This window comes from Lonchura striata, chromosome 2 (assembly GCF_050655825.1).
Source record: "Lonchura striata isolate lonStrDom1 chromosome 2, ASM5065582v1, whole genome shotgun sequence".
In the NCBI taxonomy this organism is placed as follows: Eukaryota; Metazoa; Chordata; class Aves; order Passeriformes; family Estrildidae; genus Lonchura; species Lonchura striata.
The window spans coordinates 73,620,152-73,643,322 of record NC_140704.1 but is presented as its reverse complement, the minus strand read 5'-3'; the positions used below and the strand labels follow the sequence as shown (position 1 = coordinate 73,643,322).

Below are 23,171 nucleotides of genomic sequence, written 5' to 3'. Positions count from 1 at the left end.
GAAACTGGTTTTAAGTGAGGTTTTCAAAATGACATTGTGATGGTATACGCATTCTGTGCCTGAACTGTTGTTGCTAGTGCAAATTATGTCTTACCTACTTAGGAGTTGGCTGTTTTCCTTTGAATTAAGCAATTAATCTGCATTTTATTAATTCTTAGTTTTAATTTTCCAGTTCTTCATAATGAATGTGTGTGTGTGCACTAAACTTTTTTTCCCTTTGTTTGGCAGACCTCAGCTTTTGGTCTTGTTAAATTTGGATAATGAGCAGTTGGTCAAACACCCTAGATTGCTTTCTTTTACCTCTCAGTTGAAGGCTGGTAAAGGACTGACTATTGTGGGTTCTGTGCTTCAGGGAATCTACTTAGATAAATGTACAGAAACTCAGAAAGCTGAAGAGGTATGTAAAAGAGAGCTTGCAAATACATGTAATTTATATTAGTATTTAGATGTTGAAACTGGATAGCTCATACATTGAATGAGAACAGACTGTTATATAATATTGAATAAAACATCTATTTTTGCTTTCAGCACAATCAGTGATTATATAAAAATAATGTATTGGTGTATGTAGCCAAATGTTCTATAAAATTTTCTAATAGGATGAGACAGTACTGATACTTCCTAGCTTTTTTTTTTAATATTGAGAGTCCTGGGCTTACTGTCAAATTACATTAAAAAAATTTAAACACCCCTCCCTCAAAAAAACAAAAACAAAAACAAAAACAACACAAATGTAACAGATGTGAATGTTTGGCATAATATCATCCTCATGCTGTGATTTTCTACATCCTTCTAGAAATACATAGGAGAATTAAGGTTAGGAGTACTCTTTGCTGGAAAACTGTAAACCAAACCCTTCTTGAGATCCTTAATTTTATTTTTCTATTTATACTATATCTCCAGAGAAAGTAGGATAGGTAGAAAAAAATAGTAAGTTGTCATATAATTTTAAATTAAATCAAACTATGTCTACAAACACAAGTAAATTTAGTTTAAATTCAATTTTTTAATAATAATACTTGTATTTACTTGCCTATGCAAACTCTCCTACTCCTGTCTTTATAGAGTGGGGAAACATTTGGACAAAGTATTGTCTTTCATTATTACTTTATTGAAATGTCCAAAAGTAGGTTTTGATTGCCATTATATCTTCCATATTGGTTAATTTCTGCAGTGTTGCTCAAAGGAGTACCAGTTGATATGTCTACTATTTTGATCCAAGTAGCTTTCAAAACTGTGTAAAAATCCCTGTTATTTTTTCAGACCTGGTAGCTCTTAAATAGATGAGCATTTAAAGTCTTGAAGTGGACTAGCTAACATAGCTAATTGCCCATTTCCTCACAGTTTTCCTTTTTCTTCCTCTTGCTATTCAGCCTTATCCATATCCATAGTGGTTTTTAAAATAACAAAGTATAAGGACAGATGACCTATTTGATATCCCATGAAAAGGTTCTAAGAGACCAATTAACTTGAAAACAAGTTGAAAATCCAACCATGCTATATTGTGGAAGTAGTTACTACTGACCTATTGCTACCAACATGTGTGAGTAGAAAACAAGATGAAGAATATAAAATCAGGCCTATGAAATAAAACAGAAAAAAACTCTTTAAACAGAAACTTTCACAAGAATTTGAAATGTTATTTGTAGACAGCCTAACTTAGCTGTTTTTCTGAGAGATGGAAAATGAATGAGTTTAAGGGAGGCGTAATCCATGGCTTTTCTGGAAAGTCAGAGCTGATGTTAAGATTTAGGAAACTATTGCTTTTAAAATGGAAATGAAGATGAATTGTAAGGGTTTTGGCATCTGGAGGCGTCATTGGTTCTGGAGAAATTAAACTAGAAAGTGTTTGTAGGAGACCTGTAGGAAATAAAGATTTTCTTCTTTTAAAAAACCCCATCTATTTAAACTGATAAACCCTCACAGATATTATTTGTACAGACATACTTTTTATCTTTGCTAGAAAATTCTCTGAAGACTTTTTTCTCTGTTAAATGGAGTTTCTGATGTGAAGCCACACTGAGGCAGTGCCTGGCACTCTGTGATTTGATCTGTTCCTGATGATTTTTGACAAAATTTGTTGGGTTTTTTATGTAAAATTCAAAATATTTATGTATTAGTTCTTCCTTTGAAACATGTTCATCTCCCTCACAAGTCACTGATGATGATGGGGAGTTTTAAAGTTATTTAATCAGAAAATAATATATGCCAAAGCTCACGTTCCCTGGTCAAGCTTGATACTGGTTTGAATGCTTCTTTTAAATTACATGGTTATGTGTCTTCATGTTTGTCAGTGTTTAAATGGAGGAGAGCTATTCTAAAATTAAAGAGGGGTGGGATATTTTATCTGGTCTGTTTATCTTGTCATTATTTGGACAGTACTTCAAATTTTCTCCTGCACATCTGTTTTTCCATGTTGGGAGCTGATAAATAATCAGCCTCTTAATGTTAAAGGTATTTAAGGAACTTTGGCAGCCTCTTCTTCTTAAGTACTTGGCATCACACTTCCAAACTCTTCCAATTCCAAAAGAAATGACTGATCATTTCAACCATATGTTCCTTTGTCAGCCACTGGTTTTGACTTTACCTGAAGCAGTGCTACTTCATTTATCTTTATCTGTGTGTTTTTACTCATGTCTTGCTCATTCTTTGGAACTAAAAGGCTGAATAATTAAAATATTGAGAAACCTGTGTGTGGTGTCTTTTGGGGTGGTAGCAATTTGGGCTCTAGTTTTCATAAAATCATGTTCACTCTTTTGGAATTAGTGATTTCTTCATGTTGATTATACATTGTTGATAAAGTTTTGCTATTGTTTAATGCTGTTACTCCTTCTGGTGTTAATTATCAGTGTTGATGGTTTGTATTTCCCTTTGTGTAATTTTCCTATTGCAGAATGTTAAGGCCTTAATGGGTGTAGAAAAGACTAAAGGATTTTGCCAGATTGTGGTATCTCCTAACTTCAGAGATGGAATATCCTATTTGATTCAGTCAGCTGGTCTAGGAGGGATGAAGCATAACACGGTCCTGATGGCATGGCCACAGTCGTGGAAGCAGACAGAAAATCGTTTCTCATGGAAAAATTTTGTTGGTATGTATTTATTGACTTTCTCATTTGCATTTGTAATTCAGCTGTGTGACTAATGTATTTGCTGTGTGGATGAAATATGCTACTGAACATCTGGTGGACAATTTAATCTGTATCTGATTTAATCTGGAGTGGGCTTTCTCAGTCCTCTTCAACCACAGGTTTGCTTTTTCTTCTTCTAAGCAGGTTGGTCACTAAAACTGTCATGGTTTAGGAGTGCTGCTCGGCAATTTAGTGTTCCCAGTGAGACTTTCCAAATCACACTGCTGCTTGCTTGCCCCTCTTTGTCTTCCCCCATGCCCCTTGTGCTGGGTTGGAGATAAAAATGAGAGGCACAAAAGGTAAAGATCACAGATTAAGATAAGAACAATTTACTGGAAACAGCAATGAGATAAGAAAATGAGCAGTAAGAGCAACAGTGTTAATAACAGAAAATATACAAAAGAGAGTGATTTTCATGCAGAAAAGTCCACCATGGAGCTTTACCCAACCACAACCATGCCACCCCAACCACTGCCTCCAGCTCAAAACTAGTGCCACCTGGCCATTCCTTCTGGCTTTGAACCAGGCCCATGCTTATTCTACCAGAAGAAACCCCTTCTCCTTGGAAAAGACTGCCTCACCCCTGCCCCTGGCAATGACCTGAGATGGTATAGAATAACCTCCGGGTCCTAGCCATGCCCCCTCCTGGCTGTTGCAAAAATTAACCCTTTCCTGGCCAAAAGCAAAACACCCACCACATATTTTGAACCATTTATGTAGTGCCCAGATCCTACACCTTCCAACTTACATATATATATGTATGTATATAAATGTGTGTGTGCATGTGTATATATATACAAACAAGTGTATATATATATATGTATGTATATGAATGTGTATATATGTATGTATATGAATGTGTATACACACACACACACACACATATATGTATATACACAAACAAGTATAATTTCCACAGTTGATATCCATTCCCCCAAGATGTCTCTTGAGTCCATTTAGTTCATGACTGCAGGTTCTAAGTGTTTTACAGAGCAGAGGGCTGGTTGCAAGCTGCATCAGGAGCCCAGAACTGGTGCCTCTGTTGTAGTCCATGCTCATTGTCCATGTTAAGTCCACTTCTCCAACACAAACCCATCACTGTGTTGCATCTCTTTTCTGATGACCTAAGGCATCATTGCCCCACTGAGCCAGAAATAATTCAGCCTATGTTGCCACCTGAGAGACTTAATTCTTGGCTGCCCAATGCATTTGTCCATTGTTGCAATGTACTTCAATAGCCTGCCTTTGGGTATGTGTGCATCTACATAGCATGCTTTTACAGCCAACTTCTCTACCCAAGCAGCAATGTCTTGCCACAATTCAGCAGCCCAGGTGGCTTTACCTCTGTGCTGCCAATAGGTCTTTATCAGTAGTTCTAGCCATCCCCAGAGAGCATTTGCTACCATCTAGGAGTCAGTGTAAAGCTAGAATGTTGGCCATTTCTTTTGTTCAGTGATACTTAAAGCCAGCTGGATGCCATTCAACTCTGCAACCTGATTTGATCCATCTTTGGATCCCTCAAAAGCTTCTGTGACTCACCACATAGGAGTCCATACAGCAGCCTTCCATTTTTCATGTATCCATACAATATGACAGGAACTATCAGTAAAGACAGCATAACACTTTTCTTTTTCAGTTAGCTGATTATATGATGGGGCCTCCTCAGCATGTATCACCTTTTCCTCCTCTTCTTTCAGTACAAAATTTTCATTTTTGGCCTAGTTTGTCATGAATTCCAAGATGCCTGTGCAATCAGGGTTTCCTGTTCAAGCTCACTGTGTGATCAGCATGACCCATTTACTACACATAACATCAGTGGCATGATGTGTGGAAGGGATTTTCCCTTTGAACATCTAGCCAAGCACTGGCAGTCAGGATGCCAGGAGGAGCTGTGTCTTGGTGCTTATCACTTCTGAAGATGCTTGAACCCCTTTATACCATCCAGTTATAATGCCAGTAGCCCTTTTTCAGTAGGGGTGTAACAGGTGTCAGATCCTTTGTATGCTAGATTCCTGAACCCTAGGAATCATTGTTGAGTCTCCCCAGGTACTGTTTGCCAGAAACTCCAGGAAGAACTAATCTCCCCAGCTGTGGTATAGAGCACACATCATATTTTTCACATCTTGTTCTGTCCTGACTTGCCAAGGGCTACTGCATGGACAGTCTTCTGTTTAATTTATTCAAAAGCCTTCGGTTGTTCTGGACTGCACTTAAAATCATTCTTCTTCCGAGTCATATGCTAGAGAGAACTTGTGAGTTGACTGTGTTCTGGAATATGCATCTTTCAAAAACCCACACTGGGAAAGCTTGTGCTTCCTTCTTGGTGCTTGGTGAGGCATAGTTGCTGTTTTGTTGACCACATCTATGGCAATCTGATGATGTCCATGTTACCATTTGATTCCTAAAATCTGAGTTTCCTGGGTGGATCCCTTGACCTTGCTTTGCTTTATGGCAAAACTGGCCTCCAAGAATATTTGGGTTATCTTCTCCCCTTTCTCAAAAAATTCTGCTGTGTTGCCCCACAAGATGATGTAATCAATGTATTCGAAGTGTTCTGGAGCCTCACCCTTTTCCAGTGCAGCCTTGCTTCTTATAGCAGTGACTCTGTTCCATACTGGCAGGGCATGGCATATATCCTCTCTAATTTGCTTGAGCTTTTCAAATCTATCTGCAGTCTTGGACAGCCATAGCGTAGTTTCATATCATGGGCAGCGATATCCCAGCATCAGAGCAGCTAAGTCACTAGGAGCTCACCCAACTGGTGGCTTAAATTTTTTTTGTATATCTCACAGCTCACCTGGAGATAGGGATTGGGTGATTATCTCTAGCCCTGCCTGTTCCTCCTGTTGTGAGTGCTCTCCTTCCTTGTCATCCTTCACTAAGTGAACTGATTTTGTCTTTGATTTCTTTTTCTCTATAGGGGTGACTGCTACTGTCACAGGTTGTTCCTCTGGTTCAGTTGCAGTTTGAGTGGCCACAGTGCCTGTCAGTCTGCCTTCCTCCTCTTCCCCCGAGACTGCTGTTGTATTGCAGTGTCCAATAAATAGTGGCCAAGGCCCAGCATGTTGCAGAACTTCAACCTCCCTGGAATTGCCACAGCATTTTTCTATGAAGTATTCTGTTACTTTACCATGGTCCTATAGTTATTTAGGAGTGAAGTTCCAAACCACTGGAGCAGAATAATCCTGCAAACGCTCGTCCATGTTCTCCCACTTTCCATGTTACTCATGCCTATACACCCATGGGACAGATCTCTGAATAACCTCCTAAGAAAAGTGTGTCACCCTAACCGTGGTGTAGACTAAGGAGATCTTAGCACCAAGAATATGATTTCCTTAACATCCAAACGGAACTCAGAATTCTCGGAATGTAACAGGCTGAAGGGAGTGTAAAAGGCCAGGAAAAAGGGATGAAAACCTGGGGAAAATTATCCTCCCCCGTTCCCCCCACAGAGTGTGTATGATAAGTAAACATGCAAAGGTAATACCTGAGGTAAGAGTAGGAGAGCAACAGTCAATCATCATCTTTGACATTATGATCATTGTCTTTGACCTTATGATGTCATAAACTGACCTCCTGCAGTATATCAGCAAAGAAATCCTGATCTCTGCCTACTCTGAAAAATACATGAGGAGCACGTACAGGAATATATACAGGATTATACTTGAACAGACCAAGCAACATTGCAACCAGTGGCTCCATACCTAAACCAAAAAACGCCTAGATCAGATTTGTTTCCAACCTGCTCTGGGCAGTCTGTTGGTATCTTAACCCATTGTGCCTCACCTCAGGCACCAAATAAAGATTGTTGTGGCTTAGGAGTGTTAATTTAGTGTTCCCACTGACACAGTCCAAATCATGCTGCTGCTTGCTCACTTTTCCCCTGAGGCTGGTTGGAGAGGAGAATTGGAGGTGTAAAAGGTAAAGATCACACGTTAAGAACCATTTACTGGAAACAGCAACAATGTTAACAGCAAAAAGTGTACAAAAGAGAGAATGATGCATATGCAAAAATGCTCACCATGAAGCCCCACCTGATCACAGCTATGTCACATCAGCCTCTCCGTCTTGGAACTGGTACCACCCAATCACTCCCTCCAGCTCAGCACTATGCTTATTGGACCAGAAGGAAGATACTCCCTCCTGCTTTCAGCAATGGCATTAAGTAGTGTAGACGAACCTCTGGGTCCTAGCCACACCCCTCTTTGCTATTGCAAGAATTAACCTTGTCCCAGCTGGAACCAAGACACCCAGGATATTCCTCTTTTGCAAAGACACCTGCAATATTCCTCTTTTGCCTCAGCAGAATCTGGGAGGGTTTAAACTTTTGAATTTTAAGCAAAAGCAAAATCTGTGTATGAAAATTAGGAGTTCTTGATTAAATGTCTTGTTATCCCTTACAGATACTGTACGAGAAACAACTGCAGCTCAACAAGCACTTTTGGTGGCTAAAAACATAGATTTATTCCCAACAAATCAAGAACGTTTTACTGAAGGAAATATCGATGTGTGGTGGATTGTTCATGATGGTGGTATGCTGATGTTGCTGCCTTTTCTCCTTCGACAGCACAAGGCAAGGACAATAGAAAATGGCTGGGATTTAATTTTCTAGCACTAAATGGTTCTAAGCATGTCTAATTAAATACTCCTTCACCTTGTTGAAATTATGCATGGTAATAGCAATCACAATGTTGCAAACTGTTATTTTGTATTTTTTTGGTAGGTTTGGAGAAAATGTAAAATGCGTATCTTCACCGTTGCTCAAATGGATGATAATAGCATTCAAATGAAGAAGGATCTTCAGATGTTCTTATACCACCTTAGACTAAATGCTCAAGTGGAAGTTGTTGAAATGGTTTGTTACTACATATTTTTAAGGTGCAAATGGGACTAAACTTGGGAAAACAGATTTAGCTTTTTTCAAATAAAGGGATATTAGCCCAAATACAGAAATTGAAAATTTGCAGTGCCACAAACAAAGAAGAAGTTAAGCATCATTATTTTACCATGTTATAATGCTGCTGTACGTGGTGGTGAGTTTAATGAGTATATCAAGTAGAGTTTGAGATGTTTTATGTGTTAAATCTTATTTTATTTATGATGACTAGTCCATAGAGCTGGTTCATTGAGAAGGAGAAGCTTGAATTTTTAGCAAGCAGTGAAATGGAAGGCTGAATGTGCTTTATCTAATAAGCTATGACATATGGTATGAGACAGGATGGACTTGTCTATGTCTCCAACTGCTGTAAGAATACCTCTCTGGAATAAGGAATCCTTAGGCTCAAATGAGAGTTCTTGGCATCACCAGCCTCATCCAGTACTGAAAGCAGGACAGTATAGCTACAGTTTCACAAGTCAAGGTAGTGACAAAATTAGTTTTGTAACTTTCCTTTTTTAAATATGGGTCATTAACTGTTTAGGAGAAAGGACAAAACCTATACTCTGTTTAGGCCCCCTTTTTTTTGGAAACTAAGGATGTAATTTCCAGCACTAAAAGGTAACTAGCATAATGTCCAAAGTAAGACTCATGGAGGAAAAAAAACCCAACCAAAACTTTTACTCATTCTGAAATGGGATGAAGATGAGTAAACTGGTTGAAAACTTCTACCACCACTAGTTTCTGGAATCCCCAGAATTTATTAAAAGGTTTATCATACTAATCAGTCATAAAAAAATTTTAAGAATTGTTTTAATTACTTAGGAAAAAAATTACTTGTGAAAAAATGTACTGTTCTTTGCTTAGAGTACTAAATATTAAAATCTCAAATGCTGTGGCATATACAGTTGAAAGAACACAGAGTGCCACGAAATGGCTCAGCTTTGATTGAATTTTGAGCATAAGACAGCTTTCTAAGTTGTGCTTGTTCCAGCTGGGGTAGAGTTAATTTTCTTCATGGCAGCTGGTATGGGGCTGTGTTTTGGATATGTGCTGAGCATATCGGGATGTTGTTATTGTGAAGCAGGGCTTACACAGAATCAAGATATTTTCTACTTTTTGTACTGCCACACTGTCAAGGAAGTTGAGGGAGTTTGGGAAGAGGCACAGTTGGGACACATGTCCCAAACTGACCAAAGGGATAGTCCAGACCATATGGCATCATGCTTGGTATATAAGTTGGGGAGAAAAGGGAAGAAGGGGAGAATGTTTGGAGTGATGCTGTTTGTCTTCTAAAGTAACCATTATGCATGATGGGGACCTACCCATGGGAAGCAGTGAATTAATTCCTTGTTTTGCTTGTTTGTGTACGCAATCTTTGCTTTTCCTATTAAACTGTCTTTATCTCAACCCATGAGTTCTCTACCTTTTATCCTTCTGATTCTCTCCCAAATCCACTTGTGGGCAAGTTATAGTCTGCATGGGCCTTGGTTGCTGGCTGGGGTTAAACCGCTACAGAAATACAATTTATTCTTTTCTTCTATAAGTAATATTTAATTCTGAGAATGTTCAGAGGGTGAGATATATTACAAGTCAGTGACAACACAGGTGACTCCTATAGATTTTTATGTTGTTTTAGTTTTTAGTCAATATGAGAATATATGCCAGAATTTCTTGCTATGGCACGAAATGGCTTTGTTTATGAACATTTCTCACTGATGAAAGGATAATATGTTATTTGTGCCTAACAATTACAGTTTTTAAAGAAACAAGTGTTCACATATGCTCAGGTGGCATCAATGCAGACCCATTTTAAATAAATGCTTTCAACTCTCACTTCTGCAACCTAGCTGGAACAGAATAGTGGAAAGTCTGTTCCAAGTACCTAAAATGTAGATAAAATCACAATAATACTGTTACAGTAGGATAGTTCACTGTATGAAATTGCTGTTTGAAGATTAGGTTTCAAGAATGAGGACAGAAGTGATAGATCAGTTATGTTCTTAGGATTACTCTAATGCCATAAATACGTCCACCAAATGAATACAGATATGAGAGATACACTATCTAAATGTTGTTCTTCTAAAGACTACTTTTCTCCCAGTGTTTCTAATACCAATTTGTTTTGCAGTTTGAAAATGATATTTCTGCATTCACATATGAGAAGACACTTATGATGGAACAGCGATCTCAAATGCTAAAACAGATGCAGCTATCAAAGAATGAAAGAGAAAGGGAGGTAGGAACTTAGACTTGACAGGATGTTCTGTAAAAAATCTGAAAGTACAATCTTCTAGCTGTAGCTTCTAATCAGTGTCTAACTAGTCAAAAACTTTAATAACTGCATTGTGTTTCTCTACAGCCAGTTTTACTTACAAGGTTAAAGTTATGTGGGGAAAGAAATAACTTTTTATTTAAATAGATTTTAAGAGTTTTCCTGGTTTTGTTGAGTGCAATTGTTGGTTATCAAAACATTTGAGCATCAGTGTGGAATACATTCAGAGCCTTTCCAAACTTGACATCAGTAGCTAAGATTCATGATTACACAACTGGACTGATTATCTTTTATTGTGATTTGGTCTTAGGAACATAGAATCATTTACATTGAAAAAGACCTTTAAGTCAAGTCTGACCACTAACCTAATGCTGCCAAGTCCACCACTAAACCATGTCCCTAAGTGCCATGTCTATGTGTTGTTTAAATACCTTTGGGGACTCAACTTCAGCCACCTCTCTGGGCAGCCCATTCAAATGCTTGATAACCCTATCCATGAAGAAATTTTTCCTAATGTTCAATGTAAACATCCTCTGGTGCTACTTAAGACCTTTTCCTCTTGTGTCACTTGTTACTGGGGAAAAGAGACAAACCCCCACATCACTATAGCTGTCTTCCAGGTAGTTGAATAGAGTAAGTCCTTCCTGAGCCTCCTTTTCTCCATGCTAGAGAACCCTACCTCCTTCAGCCACTCCTCATATGACTTAGAAATACACCATATCACACAATATAATACAAATTTGTTCAAATCACACTGACTGTGCTTTTGTTTCTGCATTATTTTGAATATTTTATGAATCAACTCTTTTTTTTTTTTTTTGAAACAAAATTAGCCCAACAAACTAGAATCCTGTAATATCAAGATAGAAATGCTGGTTTTACTGCTCTCCTATCCTTACTATTTTGCATATTGTAGCAACAAGCTTCATTCAGCTGTATTTTTATGAATATTTGTAACTTATAAGTCCTTTCCTTTTGGCTTGTGCTTCTACCCCCTCCACTATCCTGCTAATTCTTCCAGTATTATCAAGACATTTTAGTGATGTAGAAGATAGTGAATGCTCTGGCTTTGCCATCACATAAATTATTTCCATCCCATAGCAAACAAGAGCACTCTACTGTGTTTAATTTCTCATTAGTAAAACAGCTAGATTTTTTTTTCTTGTGGTTTTTTCTTTTTTGGTGTTTATCATACAAATCTGAGCAGTTTGGGGGTTTTATGCTTTTTTTCCTTTTATTTCACCTCTTCTCTCTATTCATTTTTCCATCTCATAGGATTTTTTTAGGGTTCCTAAAGATACCTGCTATTGTTACAGTTTATTGCTATAAAACCTCTTTCTTATCCATGTCATGCTAGTTTTCTTTCAATTTGAGCCTGTCTAATATCCTTCCAGTAAAGAACCAAACTTTTCTGTACAACTTATTCAGCCTTATTGTTTCTTTACTGAACAGTAGTATTTTTCCAGTGGAGTTTGAGTAATTTATTTGTTGTAGATTTTGAAGGATTTAACTTCCACATGATTAATAGGACGTAGTGCTCCGTATTCTACAGCACATAAATTGCAGAGGAGATGAAAGAATTTCTTCTCAGCTCTGAGCTGGTTGTCATCTGGACTATACTTCAGAGTATTGTTTGCTTGGAAGTTTTTATTTCTTTCTATTCCTTCCATATAATTTTTTTTCTTTATTACTCACTTTTAGCTGAACTTCACCATCACCATTATAGCATCAGTTTCTTCCTTCTAATCGGGCAGGGTAAAATCTGAGACATTCAAAATGCCACTGAATTTATTTCAGGGTCTGAAGTAAAACCCTTGATAACTCCAGGAACCTCCAGTACTTAACTTCCTTGTACAAAAATAAAAGTCATATCCAGTTATTGTTTCTGATTAGGATATCTAAATCTACCTTGTTCTTTTGTATTTTCATAAGCAAATGTGGTTTACTGAAGTGACTGCTGGAACCCGGGCTAACTCTTAGAACTCTGGCACCACGCCACGAGTGGGGAACTGCCTTGGTATGGGGATTTACCAGAGGCAGAACCTTTAGAGCCACTTGCTCTAAGGTGCCAGACACAAGCCACAGCAGGGACCAGGCAGAGGAGAAAGGGGGAGGCTCTCCGTCTTGAGGTTCCACAAGGAACAGTTTATTCCAAGTGAAGGGAGCAGGACAAAAAGCCTCTAGGTCTGTTGTGTAAGGGGTTTATTCAGACACAAGTTGGGGGTTATGCACAAACAGCTAACCAACAGGGAATCCTCAGGGGAGGAGTGAGGGGATTACATCAAGTGTCTGGGGCCAGTTGGGGTAGGAGATTGGAGAGGATGGGCCACATGGGCCAATGGGGCTTTGAGGAGTATGGGCATTCCAAAGGGGTGTTGCAGACAGGAATTGGCCGGAGGTTTAAGTGGCAGAGAAGGTTCAGGAATCAAGGGCTGGGTTGCCTTGACAGGCAGGGAAAGAGCTGGAACAGCAGGCGGGGAATGGTGTGAGGGACAGCTTTGAGGGAGGGATAAACCCAGGGGTAAACCAACTCAGGGAGAACATGGGGGTACAACATAACAAACCACTTAACAAGGAATCAATAAAATAAATCCAAACCACAACAGTTTATTTATGTCTTCACTTCCTCTGGAGCTACAAGATTAGTATATGCATGCAGAGTGCCCAGCCCATTCTTACTCTGATCATCTTTTTTTTAATTAGCTGAGCCATTCTTTTCAATTTTTTGCTGATGTCCAAAACATTCCTTTTATTAGTATCACTAGTTCAAATTAGCATTACTTTTCTTTTTAATATCTGTCTCCAGGCATTCAAATATAACCTGGTATTCCAGTTTTGAATAGTGAGTGTAATTTAGTTTCCTGTTACCACCAAGATTAGTACTTTAACCTCACTTTTGTGCATGTATGCCTTCAAATAAGGCTCAGAAGCTTTTCTTTTGCACAGTGTTTATTTGCTGTTTCAGTTATAAGCATGCTTTTACCCCTGAGAAATCACCCTCATCCTCCCTTCTGTCACTTATATAAAAGAGAATTGATTTGATCTTGCTTCTGGGTTTTCTAGTAGAACTGGGGATAGAGGACTCAGCAGATGTTTGTTTACTTTTTTGGAAAACTTGATCAATTTTCTTCTCTTTGGATATAAATATATGTCTGCAAAGCATAATATAGGCAACTTAGGTGTAACTGGTAAACATTTATTTATTTGACTTAGTCAATAGTGCTACATAGGGGGAAAGAAAAAGAAAGAAAATGTAGAGTCTCATTCCCTTTCTTGCTTCCATTTTTGGTGGTTGTTGGCTTCTTTCTCTGTTTAATCCTCAGTAAGGACCCTTGGGCAAAGCAGTGATAATGGGACCTGTGAGAAGGTAATAATACTTTGCACCAACATATTGTCTTGGGTTGTGTTGTTAGGTAAGATTGGCAGAAATTTGGGTGCATGCAGGTGAGGAGAACAATTATAGTGTGTGAATTATTTGATTTTTAGGTTTTTATAGTTGAAAAGTAGCTTTCTCACATGCTTTAATTTTTTTCATGCTTTTGATTGTAATTGAGTGAAAAATTTCACCTGAATATATACATATATGAAAGGATGTGACCCTGAAAAACAAATGAATATTTGAGCTTCCCATAGAGACTGAAGAATACAATTAGCTTCCTGTTTTCACAAATGTCTGTAAAGGGACTTCATAACTAACTACTAAGCATTTAAAAATGGTCCCCCCATTATCCAAGAGGAGGCAGTTAGAAAACTCCTGAGACACTTGGATATTTATAAATCTGTGGGACCAGATGGGAAACATCCCAGGGTGATGAAGGAACTGGCAGATGAGCTTGCAAAGCTGCTGTCCATCATTTACCAGCAGTGCTGGCTCACTTGGCAAGGTTCCAGATGACTGGAAGTGGGCCAGTGTGACGCCCAATCATAAAAAGGGTGGGAAGGAGGATCCTGGTAATTATAGGCTGGTTAGCCTGACCTCAGTAGCCGGTAAGGTTTTGGAACAGTTTATACTGAGTCTCATCGTACAGAACTTACAGAATGGCCAGAATTTACATTAGATCCAGCCAGAATGGGTTTAGGAGGGGTAGGTCATGTTTGACCAACCTGATCTCCTTTTATGACCAAATTATCCCCATGGTGGATGCAGAAAAGGCTGTGGATGTTGTGTACCTGGACTTCAGCGAGGCCTTTGACACTGTCCCCCCACAGCACACTCCTGGAAAAGCTGGCAGCCCACAGCTTGGACAGGAGCACTTTTCGCTGGGTTAAAAACTGGCTGGATAGTCAGGCCCAGAGAGTGGTGGTGAACAGTGCTGCATCCGGCTGACCCTCAGGGGTCTGCGCTGGGGCCAGCTCTGTTCAATGTCTTTATTGATGACATGGATGAGGGATTGAGTCTTTCATTAGTAAATCTGCAGATGACATTAATCTGGGGGCGTGTGTCAATATGTTGGAAGGTAGGAGGGCTCTGCAGAGAGACTTGAAATGTTTGAATGGATGGGCAAAGTCCAATAGTATGAAGTTTAAGAAATCCAAGTGATGAGTCCTGCATTTTGGACCCTGCAAATAACCCCCTGGAGTGTTATAGCCACACCTGGGGATGGTGTGGCTGGACAGTGTTCTGGTAGAAAAGGACCTGGCATACTGGTTGACAGCCGGCTGAACATGAGCCAGCAGTGTGCCCTGGTGGCCAAGAAAGCCAGTGGCATCCTAGCCTGTATCAGGAATAGTGTGGCCATCAGGATCAGGGAGGTCATCCTTCGCCTATACTCAGCATTGGTGAGGCCACACCTTGAGTGCTGTGTCCAGTTCTGGGCCCCTCAGTTTAGGAAGGACATTGAGACGCTTGAGCACATCCAGAGGAGGGCAGCAGGTTGGGGAGGGGCTTGGAACACAAACCCTATGAGGAACAGCTGAAGGAGCTGGAGTTGTTTAGCCTGGAGAAAAGGAGACTCAGGGGTCACCTTATCACTCTCTGCAACCTCCTGAAAGGTGGTTGTAGTTGGGTGGGGTTGGTAACTTTCACCAGGCAGCGATTGACCAAATGAGAGTACACAGTCTCAAGCTGCATCAAGGGAAATATAGGTTGGATATTAGGAAAACATTTTTCACTGAGTGAGAAAGTTTTGGAATGGCCTGCCCAGGAAGGTGGTGGAGTCACCATCCCTGGACGTGTTAAAAAAAAAAGACTGGATATGGCACTTGATGCCATGGTGTAGTTGAGGTGTTAGGGCATGGTCAATTGATCTTGAAGGTCTCTTCCAACTTAGTCATTCTTTGGATTCTGTGAAGAAGAGCCTTATGAGCTAATACCACATATAATCTATTTAAATGAAGAATAATATGATATCTGCTTTTTTTCTGTAGACATTTTTTGTCATTAGCAACATTTTTGTCCCAGATTCAGAGCATCACAGGTGAGTCTCGAGGCTCAATTAGAAGAAAAAGCAACTCCAGTCCATTGTCCGAGATGCTCAGGCACTGCTAACTAATGATTATCAAGAGGAAGAGGTAGTTGGACATAGTGCTGACCATGACTAGATATATTTTCCTTTGCAACATTTCAAGTACCACTATTGCAAATTGAACTACACATGAGCTACAATTTTTTGTAAATGAATTGTGTTACCCTGTATTTCTTTTCTCTAGATGATGCTTCTGTGACATGAATTATATTCTCATTCTCACACTTATTTTCCATAAAAGAAACACATTTCTGAGACTGCCTGTTTTCTTAAGAGTCTGAAGCAGGGTGTTACATTAATAAACATATTTAGTGCTTTCACAAACCATTGACTTCCTTTATAGTTCCTGTGTTGCAGTAATGAAGATTCTCAGAGACTGTATTGATATACTAGGTCTTTCAAAGAGCACAAGCCATATTTATTTGCCAGAATACAGTCATTACTGTATTCTGTGGGTGACATTGAAAGGAAATGGACTGATGCAATCAATGAGTTTACTGTGCACTTGAAGTGTTGCTCATATGTAAAATGTGTAGCCTGGTTTGTAGAAGTGCTGTATACCTTTCTATTTCCCTTTTGTCATGGAGAGAGAAAGCAATATGTGTTTCATTAATTGAATTTAGTATCAAAATAGCACTAACAAAAATGTGCTTTTGTTGTGTTTGCATTTTTATAAACATGTATTTCTCTTGGTCTCACTGTCTTTCTAAAAATGGCAAATTTTCTTCCATTGAAGCATAATTGTACTGAACTCATCTTAAAAATACAAAATTTCATTACAATGAAATTTTAGTTCATTGGATACTGCTGCATGGTATTTACAATATTGGCATGTATTTGTTAGCTTTTTTTTATTCTTGTGATAGAGCTGTATTCACAGGAACTTCTGATTTGTGGTCTTGATTTGTCATAATTTAATCATCTGTGAATGCAGGAAGACCATCATTCTAAGAGGTATTTATGTGAACCTCACAGCTGAACTCCAGAATTTGGGAATCCTGAAGGATAGGGACTAGGAAATAATTCAGGGACTATACTGAAGCTCAAAGGAATTTTAAACCACCTGCAATTCAGTTTGTGAACCACTAGAGGAATTGCTTTTCTGGAAATGAAAGTCGAATTCTCATCTGCTTGGATTTTATTAATGGTTTTAATTGATGTGCACAAAATTCTTAATTACCAGGTATGTAGAGGGACCTTGACTATGTCTAACATGTGAATAACTGAGGTTTGCAAATGGAACAGGGGCTTCAGCTCATGATTTAACAAGTCTCTGAATAGCTTTCAGACCTGTTAAATATCTTAAACAAAAAACAAACAAACAAACAATCACAGGATAAAAGAAATATCACCTCCAAAACAGAAAATTTCAAAGCACAAAAAGAATCCTGCCCCCAGTTACCAATTCACTTATAATTTTTAGAGCCTAAGATACTGTATTTGTATTATATTTGATGGAAATAGAGAAGCCTATGGATAAAGTATTATGAGGGAAAGTAAGTAAATAATGTGCTAAATATTTAATCTTATTTTCCTCCAAAGAAGCAAGGAGAACAGAAAAGAGAAAACACAATAGTCTTCCCACATGCATATGTGCTTTTTTATTCTTGAAGTTGATTAGAGTTTCTACTGTTAAAAGGGAAGAGAAGACCCCTTCATGGCTAGATTCGTTGAATTTGTTATGTAATATGCTCTTGTAAGGATAAATAATCTAATTCAATAGTCTAAATCTATAACTAGACTTCAATTCAGCCAGTCCCATACTGGCATCAGAGATTAATGTTGTAGTTCAGCTAAAGGTATGTGAAATGGATGTTTACAACAGTATCTGAGAAAATAATGTAATTTGTGAACAATGAAAGTTTTTCATTGGCAAAACACCCTGATGTTAATAAAGTAATCTCTGGTGGAATTCAACCTCACTTTAGTTCCTTACAAAAGGAACACTCCATGTAAGATATAGTCTTGATAAACACATAACATTTTTACAAGTAATTTCATTTCATGTTGAAGTCATGATAGTCTTATATTTGTTCACAAAGTAAAGGTGCATTTTTATTCAGCTAACTTGTTTCTACAGCTGTGAAACCCCTTTTCAAAACTGTAGTAACATGTAATTTACAAATGCTGGTTTTGGCTGAATTTTGGGGTGATTATTTGTTTTGTGGCCAGGCTCAGCTGATCCATGATAAAAATACTGCCTCACGCTCTGCTCCAGCAGTTGAAGCAAGTGTGGCTGCTGCTGTGCCAGAGAAAGTGCAAATGACCTGGACTAAAGAAAAGTTTGTAGCAGAAAAGCATAAAAACAAGGATTCCAACGTGTCTGGCTTTAAAGATATTTTCAACATGAAGCCGTAAGTATGCATGTGGTATTTGGAGCCTTTTATTTCATTGTGTGTATTTTAATGGGGGAGGGGATTGTAATTTGTTGTTTTATCTCCATTTTGTTTTTTAAGAGAGTCTGGTTTATTTAAAATTGAATACAAAAATGAGCTTTTCATGCACTTAAATGGCATTCTTATAAAAATAGCATAGACCTGGGTGGAATGACTTTAAAGAGTCATTCACAAGAGTGTTGTGAATGAAGTTTAAATAAGACAGTCTTTAAAGCTGTTAACTCAACTTCTGGATTGTATCAGAAAGCACATGTGTTAAAAAGCTTAATGATAACTTTCTATTTCTTCCTGTGGGTGAAAAATTAGTGTATATGTCCCTGTATTTTTATTGTGTTTGGTAGTAGAGGGAGTTCCAAAGGAGCAGATAGTTTTTCAAGACATTTAGCTTATGTTTTTGATTTTAGGTGCATGATTTTGGGTGTGGGAGTTGTTTTGTTGGGAAGAGAGGGGGGTGGGGTGTTTGTTTGTTTGTTTTAATGGACATGCAGCAGCCCTCATCCAGTAAATTAAAGAAATATAAAACTTGTGTAAATATATATGTATTGCTATATTAAGTATTTACTGTTTAAATATTCCTTAATGTCTTTTTCTTAAATAGATAAGAGCTACTTCCTGCATCAAACCAATGTAGTAGACACAAAAACAATGGCAGAGAGAAATCATCTTGTTTGTTTCCTAATGTTGTGATTTTAAGCATTCACATGCATCTTTTTGTAGTTCTGGAAGACTGCACTCAGAAGAATAGCTTAAATTCTTTTCTGCACATGACCAAACCAAAACTGTGGATGTCAAGGGAAATCTTAATATCTAAATGAAATGCATCTTAAATCTAGGACTTGTAGGCAGTGCAGTTAGAAAGCGTATTTCAAATTAGTACCTTAAAGTCCTAAGTCCTGGATTTGCCTTGTGCTCTTTAGAAACAGCTTGCCTTCTGCACATTCCAAAAATTATTGTGCTCATGCTCTAAAGCATTGTCCTAGGCTGCATTTATACTCTAATCATTAGGGGTTTTTAAAATGTATATCTTTGAAAAATTTTTATTACTGCTTTAGAATTGTGCAAAACACTGATTTCAGATATTATTAAGACTACTATGTGTAGTTGGGTAGAAATTACAGTTCAAAATTAGGGTGCCTGTACAGTATATTAATATTGTTGACTTTAAAATGTAACTGATGGCATATTTTTTTTCCTATGCATTTGCTTCCCTTTCACATAGAGAATGGGAAAATCTGTAAGTCTAAATTTCACTTCACCTAAACAACAAACGCTGGGTTCTTTGGTTCTTGTGATCTTGTACATTGTATGCATGGTTCTTAATTGTCATTTGCAATGCATGTATTCTTTTGTTCCTTGTTTAATATACTGTGATTTAGCATGTCACTGAAAAGATATTGTGACTTGTTAATGTTCTCTTCAATATGATCAACTTTCTTTTCAAGGTAAGTCACAAAACATGCGTTATAGTTTCTGTAAGAATATAAAACTTGACAGTACTTCTCTGCACCAGCATAATATTTAGTGTTCTAATTAACTACATTAAAAAATGAGTATTTTTTTTTTCTGGAAGAATAGCCTCCCTTGTGCTATAACTACTTGGACAATAGGGAATATTTGTTCACAAAAGGAACTTCCATGTTTCATCAAAAAGTCAGTTCTTGCCTGCCTTCTACCAACCCATGCATGTGTAGAAATAACGTAAGCTTGGACATACTTTAGGTATGACAGCACACAAAAAGAGAATACTACATCTCTTGAGTGGAATTCACTTGACTGCTCTGTTTTTTTTTTTCAGAGGTCAGCATTTTCTTAATTTTATCTGCTTAACAAATTGAACATCTTAGAAAAATTTTGGACATTTACTTTGTCTACTATGTATGATTTCAGTTCTACCAGTGCTTGTAGGATGAGTGATCTTAGCTTCACTTCACATTTTACACACCATGAGCCTTTATTTCAGTGCTGAATTTTGCCCACTCTGTCACAAAGTTACATTTTAGTTTTGTTTTAGCAATGTTTTGATTTCAATATTTATGCATCTCAGTTATACAATCTTGCCTCTCTTCATAGTTCTTTTTGGTCTTCCCAAAAATGCAATTCTGCTTCCAGAAATGGAACTTCAAGCTTTCCTTTGTTCCATATATAGTTTTCATAGTTTGTTCTTAGGATAGTGGCCACCATGATAGAAGGTCCCTCAGGAGGGACTGATAAAACTCAGTTTTAGAAATATGATTCTCTTATAGGGGGAAGATGGGAGGTGGCAGAGCATGAAGAATCAATTTAATTGATAGGGCTGGTTTCCACTGGCCACTAAATTTCAGGCCAAATGTCTTTTAACTATTTATTTGAAAAAAACAAAACCAAAAACAACCCCTACTTTTATGAAGCAGATCTTTTAGATAAATTTACTTAGGCAGAGTTTGAATATTTTGGTCACACTATAGCATATGACTCATTTCCAGCCTTGGCTAACTCTACACACAGCTGTTTCTCAGGAACTGTAAGGAAACTGTTCTTTTTTTCTGAAAAACCACTGAACCATACAAAAGAGATACTAAAATAAGGACATTTTAAAAATCCTAGTAGTTTTTTATTTCCTGTGCACAGATCTACAACAATTATCTTTGTAGATGAAACAAGGAAAATATTAGGTAAAGTTGATAATGTAAAGGCTTAAGCTCAATTTCAGTTCACTGCTTACTGTCGTATGTTACAACATAAGAAGTTAGTAATTTTTTCAAAATTCTGTGGTGTTTCTGAATTTTCTTCACCAGCTTGTAGAATTTTGTAATGTTTCCAAAGGAGCATGAGTAAAATCTTTTACTGTACAACATAAATATTGTGATCTTTCCATTGCATTCCTGAAATTTCATTGTTTGGAAGTTCTTGTATAAATCCAGTTACTTTTTAATGTAAGTCAATAAATGAGATTCTTAGTGGTTCTTGTCTGACCTGTAATATCTATTGAAATCAAGTTTTTGATTCATCTTGGTAAAAGATAATTGATAAGTAGAAGATTTGTGCATTTTGACAATTTACTTACTTCTGCTTGAATTTCAGAGTTAAATGTTCTTGTCAAAGGTACTGGGTTTATTTATTTTGAATATGTACAAATACTAATATCCATGAAAATAGCTTGTTTTACATACTTATAATTTCAAATAAATATTGTATGATTCAGTTATGTAAGTGTTGTAACAATGCTTAAAAATTTTTCTTTGCATGCTAGGAATCAGTCAAATGTGAGAAGAATGCACACTGCTGTGAAGCTCAATGGAGTAGTGCTTAATAAATCACAGCATGCTCAGCTAGTCCTCCTGAATATGCCTGGACCTCCTAAAAACAGAAAAGGGGATGAAAACTGTATCCTCTACTGTATTGATTCTATATTTTTTGAAACTGATAATTTCATTTTTGTGATTCTGCCATTACCTGTTGGGATAACCATTACAACGTATGCTAAGCATAAGTCGGCCTATAAGAAAATGAAATAGAGTTAAAAAACAAAAGAAATCTTGACTGGGGGGTGGTTTATTGATATAAAGGATTTCCTTAACTTTGAGCAGATTTTAAAATTTCCTATTCTTATCTTTTTTGTAGGTTAGTAGGGCAAAACTAGGATTTTCCCCCAAGTTAGGCCTGACTTCCACTTGAATAACTGGGTAACAGGACAGTAAAGAGTGACACAGAAAAACTCTTTGATTATATTGTTGAACTCTATTTTTGCATTATGTGTCAGACTTTTTGAGAGATTACTAGATATTTTGTTTCTCTTCTGAATAAATTCCTTGACCAAATGGTATTTCAGACATGGAATTTCTGGAAGTTCTGACAGAAGGTCTAGATAGAGTTCTCCTAGTCCGAGGCAGTGGACGTGAAGTGATCACCATTTATTCTTGATCTGTTTGCATGTATTTTTCAAACACAACACACCCCCACCATAAGAAAACAAAGGGGTTTTTTGCCATAATTTGAGCAGCTTCTTTGTCTTCTAGTGCATTGAAAATTAGCTTCAAGCTGAATCTTCTGATGATGTGTTCTTTTTTTTCCTAGCAAGATGTTCTATTTAAATAATATTTTAAGTAGATTTATGTAGAAAATTAATAAATGGTGAGTTAATAAATGGTGAATGGCTTAGGATATTTATATGTAGCATATTCTGACACTTCTTAAGCTGTGGTAAAACAAAAAAAATTGGCAATGCAATCATATTTTTAAAGATATAGAAATGTCAGCAACTTTTGATTATTTTAATATTTGTTCTGCATCTAAATAAAAAGGAAGGGTTTTAGAAAATGTTGTCTTTTTTTCTTACCAAATGCTGCTATGTTGCTTCTTGGGGAATTAGTCGTGGTTCAGGAGCCTTCCTTCAGTGATGTATACAGCCAGTGAAATTTCTTTATGATGTGCAATTAAGTGTTTCCCAGAAGTTCATTATTTGCCATACCTGTTAAAAATAACATTTCTGTATTTAAAATACTGAGGTAGATGAAACCTCCAGATGATAGTAAACAGACAAGCTGTGTGAGTTATTTTCTATGAGGTACTGGCAGTTACTGTTATTTTGCATGATTATACCAATACCAATGAAACATGAGAGCATCCAACTTATAGGAAGGCTATGGTGCAGGAACTCCACCTGGTTCCAAATATAATATAACAGTTGATAAACCGCAACAAGGTGGTTAATGAATTGCAGTCTCTTGTTTTCAAATATGTATATTTTGAAAATGTATGTATGTGCTGCTGTTTGAAATAAAATCTGCTTTTCTGAACTGAACAAGTTCCTAATTGTTTTTCTTTGAAATTGTTGAGTAGTTTAGTTTAGGTGCTCAATAGAAACATTTTGCTTCTGTTACAATTCTGTTCCATTTTAGGCAGTCTTTAGTTTTGTAAATGTTCTTTAAGATCTCATGTATCAAAACATTGTTCTGCTCTAAAAAGAATAGGTCTGTTTAAACATATAAACCACTATTTTCTTTTTTTCTTTTTTTAATTCCTTTGTAATACAATCAAGATGTCTGTTGCTCA

The 23,171-nt window shown here is 37.3% G+C and overlaps 1 protein-coding gene across 4 annotated transcripts in view; it reads left to right on the top strand.

The window, feature by feature from the left end:
* The window catches only part of SLC12A7 (solute carrier family 12 member 7), a 65,339-nt gene extending 42,424 nt beyond the window's left edge, over window positions 1-22,915 (top strand). For 3 of the 4 annotated variants that reach the window (XM_021540511.4, XM_085571594.1, XM_085571595.1), the window contains exons 17-24: window positions 229-397; window positions 2,894-3,089; window positions 7,532-7,701; window positions 7,852-7,983; window positions 10,136-10,243; window positions 17,917-18,098; window positions 21,370-21,503; window positions 21,949-22,915. In XM_021540511.4, the coding sequence (XP_021396186.3) occupies window positions 229-397; window positions 2,894-3,089; window positions 7,532-7,701; window positions 7,852-7,983; window positions 10,136-10,243; window positions 17,917-18,098; window positions 21,370-21,503; window positions 21,949-22,040 (1,183 nt within the window). In that variant the 3' untranslated portion in view covers window positions 22,041-22,915. Of the gene's footprint in view, window positions 1-228; window positions 398-2,893; window positions 3,090-7,531; window positions 7,702-7,851; window positions 7,984-10,135; window positions 10,244-17,916; window positions 18,099-18,738; window positions 18,870-21,369; window positions 21,504-21,948 lie in introns of those variants that run through there. The other variant, XM_085571597.1, reaches the window with a different exon arrangement.
* The last annotated feature ends 256 nt before the right edge of the window (window positions 22,916-23,171 follow it).